General features: G+C 38.5%; 1 protein-coding gene across 24 annotated transcripts in view; it reads right to left on the bottom strand.

Annotated features, from left to right (window-relative positions):
- SVIL (supervillin) overlaps window positions 1-13322 on the bottom strand; it is a 134781-nt gene that overhangs the window by 35701 nt on the left and 85758 nt on the right. For 12 of the 24 annotated variants that reach the window (XR_012054462.1, XM_072925391.1, XM_072925392.1 and 9 more), the window contains 11 exons: window positions 12885-12968; window positions 10034-10918; window positions 9531-9701; window positions 8880-8914; window positions 7741-7802; window positions 7237-7376; window positions 6386-6481; window positions 4908-5160; window positions 3420-3443; window positions 1930-2401; window positions 150-369 (listed from right to left, as the gene is read on the bottom strand). Coding sequence is in view for 23 of the 24 variants with exons in the window: in XM_072925391.1 (XP_072781492.1) it covers window positions 150-369; window positions 1930-2401; window positions 3420-3443; window positions 4908-5160; window positions 6386-6481; window positions 7237-7376; window positions 7741-7802; window positions 8880-8914; window positions 9531-9701; window positions 10034-10918; window positions 12885-12968 (2442 nt within the window). In the remaining variant the exon portion in view is untranslated. The remainder of the gene's footprint in view (window positions 1-149; window positions 370-1929; window positions 2402-3419; window positions 3444-4907; window positions 5161-6385; window positions 6482-7236; window positions 7377-7740; window positions 7803-8879; window positions 8915-9530; window positions 9702-10033; window positions 10919-12884; window positions 12969-13322) is intronic. The other 12 variants (XM_072925399.1, XM_072925384.1, XM_072925401.1 and 9 more) reach the window with 10 other exon arrangements.

Genomic DNA, 13322 nt, shown 5'->3' on the forward strand with positions numbered 1-13322 from the left:
AGCTGCATGTTTCTGCTGTTAGTAATAATAAAGCCTAATAATCACTACTTAGCTTTTTTAGAAACAGTTTTAAAGCTTCTTTTTATATCATCATCAATATAATAACTGTATTTATAGGGTTCATTAAAAAAAGGAAAAAATTTAAGTACCTTTCCTTAATTGACATAGTTTTGCTGGAATTATCAAGGACATCCTCAGCTGCTTGTGCTTTGCTCTCTCCCATGGAAAACATCTCACAGGAATTCTTATAAAATTTGCCTTCCAATTGTTCAGAGAGCTCCTGCAGTCTACAGGATGCTGCAGCTGCAGTTTGTGAAACTGTCCTCATGGCTGATGTGCTGGTGAGTTCAGAAGAAGGCTCAGCGTGGTCTGCCCATTCAAAAGAGAAGTGCTGAATTAGTTCTATTCTCAAAGACGCTTTACATTACTAACACCGAAGAAGCAAATCTGTATTTTAAACATTCACATCACATACTATTCTAACAGGGAGAAACTTCTGGCTGAGCTAGAGCACAAAGATCAATTGTGCAGCATTACTTGCTGCAGGGACTAGCCATTTGTGACTGATGTTCACATGAAGCCACAGAACATCATGTTCATGTTCAACACACAGGTCTCAACTCCACATGGGTGAGGCACAACCTGCTGCTTCCCTCATCACACCTACAGGAAAACGAACAGATGAAAGTAACAGGGAACAAAGAGCAGGGGAAGAGAAGCAGACAAAATTTAAACAAGAAAATTAAATATTTGGTAAAGCAGTTTAATGCTTGAGTAGCATACCAGGACATTTAATAGCTTAATAGAGGTATTATTTTCTAGAAGGGTGTTGGGGGCTCTTCTGGGTTTGTTTTTCCAAGCTGCAATTAAACCACAGGAAAAAACTGCCTTGAAGAAAGATAAATGCACTATTACAGTTACCCTTAAAGAAATATAAGTGATCTTCATTTTTCTTTTTGAAATGTTTTAAGCACAACACCCCTCTGATATATGACTGCTCCTATTATATTCCAGTCTCCATCTCCCCTGCAGTCATCAAAGGCTAATTGGACAGAATGGATACTGCTTTAGAAGAATACAGGCAGAACTGTACCTTTCTCTCTATGCCTGTGTGAAGACCATTAAGTTCAAAATAAATTAACTTCACAAGATGAACACAAAAATGTTTTTAGTGCTACAGGGTAGTGTGATCCTGTCACCCATGCCAATAAAACAGGAAAGGAATAAATCATCCTTCTAAATTCAGGGAGAATAGGATTTATGAAATTACATAAATCACTGTTTATTTCCAAAATACTTTATTTAAAGATGGGCAAGTTTATTTTTTAAGTTTAAATTATGCCATGCATATAAAAATGTAATTGCTCTGAGAATTTCCTGGTTTGTATTTCATCACCACATCAAAGAGAAAATAATACTAGTTTTGCAAAATTAATTATCTAAAAATTACCCACTCCTAGTTATGTATGCACATATGTAGGTAATTCTGTATGCACAATAAGACAAAAATTAAAGGCAGATAATTGACTCAGAGCAGCAAGTTTAGTTTATTCTGAATTTTGGAGGGCAGGGGCAAGAGCAAAACCAGAAAGAATAAGTCTTAGCTTCAGCATGTAATACCACTTCTTTCAAAGTAAATAAATCTGAATAAAACCGAGCCATCTTTAAAGACTGAAAAATTTAAAGAATAAAAAAAAAGACAGTCTCTATTTGTAACACTTAACACTTGACAGATACTTCTGTATTTCTAAGCAGTGTTAGAAAAAGGAAATGTAACCAGTCTTGATAAAGCTTGAAACACCATTTGGTGAATGAGACCACACCAACAGCAAGCAATTACCAGACCTCTTTGCCAAGTCTTGCTTTTCATAACACTTTCCAAATCCACCTTTTCTTCAAAGGACTGGCCTTTTTGGTCTTCCCATTTACCTTGCATGGCAGTATCAATTTCCTTCTGTTCCAGAGGCTGAAAAAGTGCTTGTGAACCAAACAGTTCCAAGCTGCCCTTCCTCAGGAAGCTGTATGCTGTCTCTTTATGGTGGTCTGCTGTTTTTTCAGGAACAGGATGTGCGGTTTCATCCTCAAAGGAGCTGTACTTTTTAATTTCATTAGCTTCATGGGCTAGAAACCTCTTTCTTTCTTCTTCGTGTTTCTTTGATGCTGTTCTGCTTTCTAGTGCTTCCATTGAGGGCTGCCACTGCTCTGACTTGTGGGAGCGTTTTCCTGACGAGTCCAAGTTTTCTGCTGCAGGGTGGAACCTCGTGGCAGCGCTGCCTCTCCCGTCAGTCCCCGGCTTCCCGGGCAGGTCCCCGAACAACGGAGCGAGGGCAGAGGCCATGGCTGAAATTGATGTTGCAACTGCAGATGACAGGGGAGCGATCTTTCCACTTTCATTCTGTACCTATGAAGGGAAAAAAAAACAAACAAAAAAATCCAAAGAAGCCAAATAGTACTTACAAGCTGTAAAATACCAATTCCAAAACCCAGTCTTATCACAACAGCTCATCCAAGGTATGTTTTCATGTAAATATTGCGCTCTACCAGTACAGACTAGAACAGGTAAGGAAAGCAACAATGCCTTTGTTATTTGTCTGCAGATGGGTTGTTCCACCCAAGGAAAAAACAACTGCATGTGAACAGCAAGACCTTTAGTAACAAGGGGTGTGTGTGCAACATGCAACCTGACATCGTATCAGGGCTCAGGACCTGCAGCAGTGTGGGAAGGAATTAGTTCAGGTTCCAGATGCCGGCTGACATGCCATGTGCCCAGCTAATCATCATCTCTGCATCTCAGCAGGACTCATTAGCTTTGGCACAGCTCTGCTCTTACACAGCTCTGCAGCTCCCAGCTCTGGTGACCACTCAGTGCCAGGGAGAGACAGTTCCGTGCTGTCCTAACCCAGGGCAGACATTCCTGATGCTCTCTCCACATAAATCACCTTCATGCAGGACTTCTTCAAATATAAACATTGGCTGTCATGAGCAAAGTATTTGAGCCTAAGAAGCACATTAAAAACACTTCCAAATTTATTCTGCCAGTCCCCATGGTGGAACAATTCTCTACTCTTCTAACATAATAATTTTGTGAAATTTTCCTAGATGCAGTTAAGATGCATTTTTTTTTCTGAGCTTTCCTTTATCTTCTCCAAAGAACACAAAAGCTATGAAACAGAGTGACAAACATGCCTCATACACATCTGGTGAAGGTTTTTTTTTGTTTTCTTAAACTGCAGAGCTAGTCAATAGTGTGCAAAAGGATAAAAAAGATCACACCAGTAGGAGGAAATCAGCTCAGAACCTAAAATGTGCATGCAGATTCCACAAAGCACAGACAACAGTCATTCATTAAGCAAACTGGAAGGCAGAGCAAAGAATATGTTAGCTCAGAGATTCCAAAGCAAGATTAAGAAAATAGTTACCAGTTTATTTTTTTTCCATTGCATCTATCAGAATTAGAAATTTAAAGGAGATCAGAAAAGTGAATTCAGCTTTACCTACAAGATATTTACATTTTCAAATATTCACTTTAGGAATATCACCTCTAGTTATCTATTTTGATAGCTCTCTTTTGCTTCTTCCTAGATAAACCATACCTGCATCTCAAAAACCCCCCAACACTCCAATGAACTGTTCACTGTAGAAAGTCTTTTTGAAAATACACTCCTATTGAGTTTGCTTCAGAGTCAACTCTGATTTCATTTGCTAGGTTCAGAAAGATGACACAACATGCTTCCTCTGATTTTCCTTGCTTGCTCTGTAAGTCTGATAAAGTAACATGACTCTCACTTCTTCCCCACCTGCTTCAGCCCTTTTCCACTCACTGGCCCCCAAACAAGTTAGTGACACAATCATTAAAGAGCCAAACTGTGACAGTGATTGGCACGTGGGAAGTGAATGGAAAAAGGACTATGTAAGGTCTGGAAATATTGCTTAAATAAATCTGTCAAGCATTTATTACTACTTCATACGCAACCGAAGTAGGCATAAAGCACAATTATAATCTGTACAGCTTTGCACCAATATGTTTAGAGAAATCCTGCTTCCTCACTATCCTGTTATTATAAAATATGGAAAATGTAGAATTATAAATGAAGCATATAGAAAGAAAATGGTAGGAACTTTCTAATATTCAGATTTATCCAAATACATAGAAATACGACATGCACAGGAGTTGTGCTTCACTGTTAAAGTGATTTCTTTCCAAGCTGTGATGCAAAGGGATTGCTGTTTCTGCTATTGTGAAGAGATCTAAAAGACCACTTCTGGGCCACCTTATGCTGAGGCTTTACTAAAAAGACATTCCTTTGCAGTTCCAATTAGATGAAGTATTCCAGAACAGGAAGCCAAATTTCACTGCACATTAAATAATTTCTCTTTGACTTCCTGAATTTCAAAAGTATTCTGCTTTTAGGGAAAAAATACAGATAAAAATCAATGCCTCCTCTCAGAGGAAAATGACAGACTATATCCTTACTAATAATGAAAATATATTGTGCTTTCAGGAAAGAGCCTGAAAATCGCACATGACAAAACTCCAGAATGCCCTGAAAATACACCTAAAGCAAAATGATGTGTGTCTCAGTTTTTCAGCCTCTTGATCAGGAATTTACTTTTAGACAACATGTAACATTCTAGTGGAAGTGACACACACTGTGAATGGTACAACTTGCACTAGGCAGGAAGTTGATATACTCTCAAATTACTTAAAAAAAAAAAAAAAAGGAAGAAAACCATATCAAAAAATTAGAACACTTCAGGGAATGTTCAATGTCAGAAGGCACCTTCCAGACAAACTTTTTCCTCTGTGTGTAGTTCAGAGCAAAAGAAAGGCCAGCCTTTATGGTATCTTATATGAAGCTTTTTTTCTCCAATAAAAAGAAATGCAAAAGAACTATGATGGCACTTACCTGCTCAACTTCTCCAAGAGTGACTGGCTGAGTCTGGTAACGAGCATTCATCCTCCTGTGCCTCAGATCTCCCCGATTCCTTGTGGAGATGGCCCTGGACACTGGTTGAGACAGTTTGTTAAACAAAGCCATCTTTTCTGCCAAGCTTAAGGTGGAAGAATCTGGTTCCTCAGACTGATCTTGCCCCATCGCCTCTTTGGCTGCTCTTATCTCCTCTTTAGCTAAAATTTTTTGGTGTGCTGATGCCTGCAAGCTGAAGAAGCAGAACTGAAAATCAGTTTTGGAGAAGCCATTGTGCAGTTTTAAAATCTCAACCTGATAGAAGCAGAAGATCTGCACGTGAAGCACAATAGCCAATGTAATGTAGCAGCCTAAGTGGGTATGCAGTGGTTCAACATTGGCATGATAAATGCTAATTCAACAGCTGAAGATTTAAAAAAAAAAATTACATTTTCATTCATTAATTCATTTGATTAGGACACAACATTTTTTATGAGGGAACTCAAGATTGAAGAGAGATTTTACAGACAATCTCTTTATACAGAGCACAGAGCTATGGAGAGACATTTAAGATGCTTTCAAGGTCCTACAGTGCAATTTATATAAAGTTCAATTTTATTGAAAGCAATTTGTGGACCATATATGATAAAAGACATTTAAAAGACAGACTTAAACTCCGAGTTTGTGCTGCTTTTAAGTTAGAATAAATTGCAATGACTCTTCTAATCTGAAGTGGAAAGGAATTCAGACTTTTGTTTTGAATTATCTGGGATAAATCAATAACAAAAATTAGTTTTGAAACACAGTCCATTGATTTTGAAAATTGACCAATGCTGAAGGCAGACATATTCATTCATAAAAGCTGTAACTGCATTTGTCTCTACAGTAAAGTATTTTATTCATCTGTACTATAAATATTTTATTGTTCAACTTCTTTCACATTTATGGAATTAGTAGTATTCTCTATTTTTTTTTCTGACATGGCCTCTGCTAAAATTCTCTCATTCAGAACAATATTCTGCAACTTTACCTATAGGTGGTGCAATTTCTTATATTTCCTTTAATTTTGCAAGCTAAAAAAATACATGTAGAGACAGACAAAGGACATGTGCTGCTTGTGAAATCAAGCACTCAGCTGTGCTATTTTCATCTCAGGATGACATTACCATACAAAAAAATTACAAGAGCAAAAAGAATCCTGCTAGATTTGCTCACATGCACGTTAATTTCTTTCAGAAGAAGAATATGCTTCTACAACAGGTTAAGTGTGGTTAGAAGGGTCCTGAAAACAGACGCTTGACAAAAAAAAAGCTGCATTGCTTTATCATGCAAATATAAATGAAGTTGATGAATGTTTTAAATATTCTTGAAACAAGTATTCACTTGACACATTGAAAAGGCATTCAAGACTTTAAAGATGCATCTGCTATTGAGGAATCTTGTGCTCCATGTAACATGCATGTTTACCCCCCCAGTACCTGGTAGGTTGTACAGTGCTCTTAACTACAGTGGGACTAGGTACTCTTGTCACTACTGTGTGGGTATTCACAGAACGTGAAGCAGGGGTAGTTTCACTTTAAAGAATTGCCAGGGAGGGAAAAGTCACAGGGAGAGAGAAGAAAAAAGCATTAAGAAAAGCAATACATTAAGTGTTAACTACAGAAAAGACCAAACCAAAACAAAACAGAAAAAAACCAAACAGCAATAATTTTTAATTAACTGAGTTATCTGCTGTGACATTTGCAAAATAATTCCAAATACTTTGAAAGTAATAAAAACCTAGAGGAACGAACAGGCTGTCTCTTGAAGTTATTCTTAACCCATAAAGTAAGTTAAGAGCTGAACATTAGGTGAACATCCATTCAATTCACTGTTGCTTAATTTCCCTCCCAAAATGATTTTCCCTTTTTGAGGAAAACATCATAATATATGAATACAGTGCAAGAAAAGCATTTCCAAAAAGTACCTTTGAGATTTCAGGGTGTAAAAAGTTTTCCCCAATACATATACATTTCATAAGAAATTGTGCAGAGTTCCCTCAGCACAAACTATCTTATTCATTTGGGTTATGAAACAATGCTATGATTAATCTCGTTTACCTAATCCACAGGTTCCTAAACTTCCTGCCAAATTACAGTTCATACAAGTTATGCTTTACTAGTCCCTCTGCATTTGAAAAGGAATTTCAGTATAGTTTCCCCTGTGGCTCTCCAGGCCCTTAGCAATAAATGTTTTCCTCACTGCAAAGTTACAAGCACCAGAGCTATGGAGCTTATTCCCAGACTGGAAGGCAGGAGGCAGAGGCAGAGCCAAGGCATGCACCACTTACGTAGCTGCAATGACCACCTCCTCGCTGGTGATGGGCTGTGTGTGAGACCTGTCCTGCAAGCGCCGCAGCCTTCTCTCCACTGCTGAACTTCTTGTAGGTGGTTTGGGAATATTTTTCATTTCAAATGATTTTTCCATTTCCTAACAGGACATATGTCATAATTAAAACCATGGAAGAAAAGTTCTGAAACAATACTTTATTCTTAGCTTCCTTGCATGCACAGCAATGAAGTTCCCAAATGCCCATATCTAAATTAGAAGCAAGATGCAACCACACAGTATGCACCATGGAGTTAAAAATAACTACACACTTCTCTCTAAATGACATTCTTAAAACAGGCAACAGGTCTACTGTGTAGGTAGGGAATGAAGTAAAAGACAAAAGTTATGTAGCTTGAACTTGGTTAACTGCATTATACTTTATTCTAGTGCACTTTGGGTTCCTTCAGCATTATGTATTTAAAATGTTTAATTCAACCTCCTGTTCCGAAAATGCAATACTCACTCTAAAAAGGAGTCTCTTTGCAGCTACACTTAGTTTGGCTCGGTCATCCAATTTTTCTTCATCTACACAAAGAGGAAAAAAAAGGAGGCTGAACATAATAAATCAATCTCATATTAAGAGTAATATTTTTTTTAATATGAATGATTACAAGCCAGCAAATAAGCTGGCTGTTTCTCACATTAAACAAAAAACTTATTGTGAACCCAGCTGTGTAAACTTTACTTGTTTTTACATGAATTGCATCAAATGAGCAATACAGTCTGACATGCAGTCTGACATGATTTGCAAACAAAAGACTTGTCTTCAGGACAGTTCAAGTAACTTCAAACTAAACAACATCTGATGATTAATCAAACTTATTACATCAGTCTATGAAAACACATGGACTAAGAAAATAAAGACTGTCTTAAAGGTGAGTGAAGAGTACTGAACATCTACCTTGTACTAGCTGGCCATTCTGATTACCTTGTGTCCCCATTTCTCAGAGGCTAAATTGGTATCCTCAGGAGCTGAAATCAGCATCCTCCAGATACACGAGCCAGCATCTCAGAGCTGCAAGGAATATCAGCTTTCAAATAGCATAAGGCATTAGATCTAAATATAGCTACTCATGAGATTACCTACTTAATTTGTGCCAGACTTGCCAAGGGTGACAGAGGGAAACAGAAGCAAGATGGCAGACTGAATTCTGTAATTTAATAACCTGCATTCGCAACTTCCTTAGCCAAAAACATGTTAGTAACATCAGTTTCACATTATACTAAAGGCTTTGTTTAAATTATAAGTCCTAGACCAGTGATTAAAACTGACCAATGATTAATTTTTTCGCAACAACTATCTTATTTATTGTCTAAATTAGGATAAAACCCGACCCCAACTATATTGAAAATTTTCAAGCCATTCTCCACTTGACTCCCATTTGAAGTTGGTGTCCACAGACAGACTTTTGGACTGAAAATGAGTTTGAAATCAAATCTGTAGTAGATATGGCCCAAGGAAATGGGGTATCTCAACTATATATCATAGGTAAAGATATTTTCAAGTGGATTTTGTTTGCATTATCAAACAGTTCTTCAGTTAAAACAAAATAAAACACAACAGATCCCATTTCTTCCTTGGAAAAAAGCACAGCAACATACCGTCAGCAGTTGGTATTTCTGCATACAAAATTGACCTAGTGAAAAATTATAAAACAGAAAAAAGTTAGCTGGACACAAGACATCAGAAATTAAATTCAAATTCAATCTGAAGTAGCAGGACCTCAAAGTCTTAAGAGTGGGAGAATTTATCTGTTTTTCAAGTTTCAGCAGTGTCCACTTGGGAACATCCTTTAATAAAGCATAAATGCAAGCAATTGCAGCCAAACTTAAATACAGTCAAGTAAAATGATTTCTAGTTCACCTTGTAATAGAAAATAAAAGTCTATGATTTGCTACCAACTTTTTAACATAAAATAGGTACCTTTGGTGGTTTACAAAGAGAGTAAATGATAAAGCAGACTAGATGGAAAGGAAATCCTTTATATAAAACCAAAAGCATTTAACATTCCAACCAGACAACTTTATGATGATTCATTGTTCACTGTTTCAAATGGGAGGAATTTGCAACAAATTGGTTTTGTTGGGGGGAGGGGTTTGGGTTTCATTTTGTAAGAAGCTACAACAAATTGTTTTGAAAGACAAACAATAACCTTGCAAAACGTTTATTCTAATATATGAGCAAATCTTGTTCCAACCTTGTTAATATCCACCTGCATCAGAATGCTACACATAAGCTTTGTACATGCCTACCTATCTGTCTCCTTTCGTTCTGCTGATGTTATAGGTTGAGTTTTAAATCTCTCAGAAGTCTTTCTATTTTCACCAGGAGTAAAATAGCGCCTTGCCTTTCGTGGCCCTCTTTCACGGTCCCCATTGGCAGACACAGTACTACCTGCTGCTGACATCTCAAACCGAGAGTCACTTTCAAATTGCACGACAGAGAGCACATAGGAAAGAAAATAGGAGAGAGAAGTAAAACATAGATGTAAGCATCTCATCAACTCCCCAGAGATCACTCTGCATGCTCCTCCGGTTCCATGCGCAGACGAACACATTCCAGCTACCCCACATCACATCTCGCATTAGCAAGCAGAAGCACAAAAGCAGGATTCAAACCATCTCAGCCTCCAGTACACACTGGTGAGAGCTAAGCTGTGTGCTTTAAGTGCCGAAAGACAACTGCTGTTGAGTGGGTGTAATTTTGCCAAGGACGTGCAAGTTTCACACGAAAATACGAGTGAAATGTCACCTACAGTTCCGTTTTCTTGTTGGCATTAGCAGACTCCAGAAAGACATTACGGAGCTGGGCAACAGAGACTTTTGTGTCAACCATGCCAATCTCACCATTTGGTGGATTTGCTTCCATGCTCTCCTTACTTTTAAAAGGTTCTAGCTTAGTAGTCACAGTATAGTCAGACATGGAGCGAGTCAGGACCTTATGCTTTGTTGACACTTTCCAAATGGGAGCCTTTGCCTTGTCAGGCTGCAATACAGATCCGCTCTGTATGTACATAACAGCTTCACTCCTTTCTACATTCTCAGGGGTCTTAAACTGCTGCTCAGGGGCCTGCCTCTTATTGCATTCCAACTCCCTCTGAACTTCTGAGTTAACTTTTGGCTTGCTTGCAAAGGAGGAACTCCCCACAGGGGTCTCCAATTCTTCTCCGCCAAAGAGGCCTTCGTGGTTCTTCCCTTGCTTGCGAATCTCAGATGGCAGAATTGGCCTTCTGTCTTTGGAAGCCTGTTCACCCTCCAAGGAATCTTCTTCAGCAGGTTTTGCTCCATAACCAGGTGCTTCCTTCTTTTCACTCTCTGATGCAGCGGCTGCTGAGGACTTTGCTCCGAGGCTGACATTGTCCATCGGGAGGAGGCTGCCAGCAGGGGTGTTGGCTGGTTCTTCTGCTGCCATCAGCTGAGCTGTGTGAGCAATGCCAGCAGGCTGAATATAGCCATGGATTGGCTGGCGCACGGAACTGATGGGCTGATTTATAACCCTATCAAAGGCAGACGTTTCTGTCTGAAGAGGCATGTAGTGGGCTGGCACTGGATGGGATTTTCTCTGAGATACTGTGTCTGTGACAAGTTCAGGGCTTCCACGAGCACTTTCCTCTTTCACCAATTTCTCTCTAACTTTTACTCTTTAAGAAAGAAAAAGGATTAAAGCTGTGAACAGCAATACCCAATCTGGAAAGGAACACAGACACCTACTCTGGGTACAGACAGCAACATTGCAGTAAAATAAAAACCAATACATTAAAATAAAGCAATCTTATGATGCAAGCCCTTCCTCCCCCCAAGTCTTAGCAGTACACTGCTCAAAAACAGTCAAGTGATTCACAGGCCATGGACATGCATGACTCCTGAGAAGGTAACTGTGCAAGCTCTGGGAACATAGAGCACGTTCCCATAAAATCAGAAGTACGTTTACCAAACAGCACATACCCATAGTCTCAAACAAACAAGATGATCAAAACTGCTTTTTATATTATCAGAGTGTTGGGTTCAGCCTGAAATTGCAAATTCTACTGGCAGCTGTGTATGCAGTCAGATATTTGAAGATGTCTAAACACTGGGAAGCTTACATCATACCAAGATGATGTGCTGGGGAAAGGGATGAAAAAAACATGTTCTCTCCACCTAGCCCATCAGATATTTTGCCAGAGACTGCTTTACTTGTGTTTTTGTATATCATTTAAGACATCTGAAAAATCACACGTAGTGTAACCTGTTTCAGTAAGTGAATAAAAACATTGAAAGGGCAAGTTCTAAACCCAAGAGCAAAACTATGGCATGGCTGTTGCTCTTCAGAGAGCTTGCAGGGAAAAAGGGATTTAAAAACAAACAGGCTTTCTGTTTCAAAATGTTTCATTACATTCTAACATGCCAAACTTGCAAAAAAACACTTGTTCCCAAAAGTTACCTTACTTCAGTGTGTTTTCTAGAAACACCTCTGGACTTGTGCAACACCCATGCAAAACAGAGTTTTATTTAACCTTTCTAATTGGAATACAGCAGCAGAGTGGGAGGCAAGCACGTGCAGCCGGGGGCAGCCTTTGCTCTGGGGCTATTGCTGCAGGTAAAGCTCTCCAGCACTTTCACAACCCTGCTGAGGCTCAGACAGCCAACAGGGCTGCAGATAATGCACACAGTATTAAAAATGAAAGCCCTGTACTTCCTCCCCTCCCAAATGGGAATGAAAAAATAATTTTAGTTTTGAGGAAAGAGAGTCAAGCTAGCAAACTACTGTTTGAAATAAGTAATCCAGCTCAAAGTATGTGCAATTCCAGGCTTGCTACCAACAGACTTTTTGGCGTTTATATCATTAAGAAAAAAGTAAGACTCAGGGGAAAAAAAGGCAAATTATCTAAGTGAATAATTCAGGACATTCAAAGTTATTTGAAACACCACTCTTTCTAATATTTTGGTGCTTCTTACCTCTGAAGATTGATGCACTTATCAGGGAAAGCTGCTTAAGCACATAAAGTGTGTTAAGTCTGAAGAAGTATTCTTTGAACTACATGTACCAAGCATTCTCCAGAACATTCACACCGATGTTAGTAGTGGGTTATAGGCATTACTTTAATCAGGAACATGAAAAACAGACTTCCTGCAATGCTTTTCATGGTGGGCCTACTGTATATGTTACCAAACCAGGAGAAAGCAGCTGCCTGTAGCTTTGATCAAGATTATGTTTTACTTTTCCATGTAATTTTTTTTACTTCTCTTGTACCATCTCCTTTGGAAGCCAAGGAGGTACTTGTAGGAAATGCTGAGATGGAATGGTATACAGTATAAAAATACGCTGGTTTGCAGAGCAGAAAATGAGATAAGAAGTTATAAAATCTAGTAGAAGCCAGAATGATAGCAGCTGTGGAAGAAGCTTGGGGAATTTTTACTTCTTCATCATAATACCAATTGTTTCTAAGTTAGAATAAAAGCAGATGCTTCAGAAAAGTTTCAAGCTTTTTATTCACAAAAAAATCCACTTTCTTACTTGCTGCTGTTAAAGGAAAATTAAGGGCAAATGTTAAACGTAGATAGTAAAAGGAAAGAAAGGGGAGTTTGTAGTCTGATTGTTAGCCACACAGCTATGTTTTATGATACCTGGAGGGCCAGCTGATAAGTGAAGGTGTGTCCCCTTCCGAATCTTTCTGAAGAAACCATTCAGGTTTTGCTTTCCCTGCACTACTACAGAAAACAGAACTTCAGGTAATTTCTGAGATCTCAACACATGCTCCCATTATTTTTCCCAATCTCCCTTCCCCACTCCTTTTTATTTTTGACTCCTCAGTTGCAGAGGATGGTTCTAGAAAACAAAAGCAATGCACACTAATCCAATTCAACGGTGATAAATTGGGGATGAAATTATGATATAATCCCACAAACATATACAAAGTATGCTAAGTGGTAAAGATTCTGCAGTGGTAACTTTACCAAGTACACATTGTCGAAAAATTGAGAAGTGTAAGCAACTACACAACCTTATTTTTGCATTTGCCATTGTGGGTCAGTTTGTGCAAGGACATCTGAAAAAGTTGTTAA

Source organism: Taeniopygia guttata, chromosome 2, assembly GCF_048771995.1.
Source record: "Taeniopygia guttata chromosome 2, bTaeGut7.mat, whole genome shotgun sequence".
Taxonomy (NCBI): Eukaryota; Metazoa; Chordata; class Aves; order Passeriformes; family Estrildidae; genus Taeniopygia; species Taeniopygia guttata.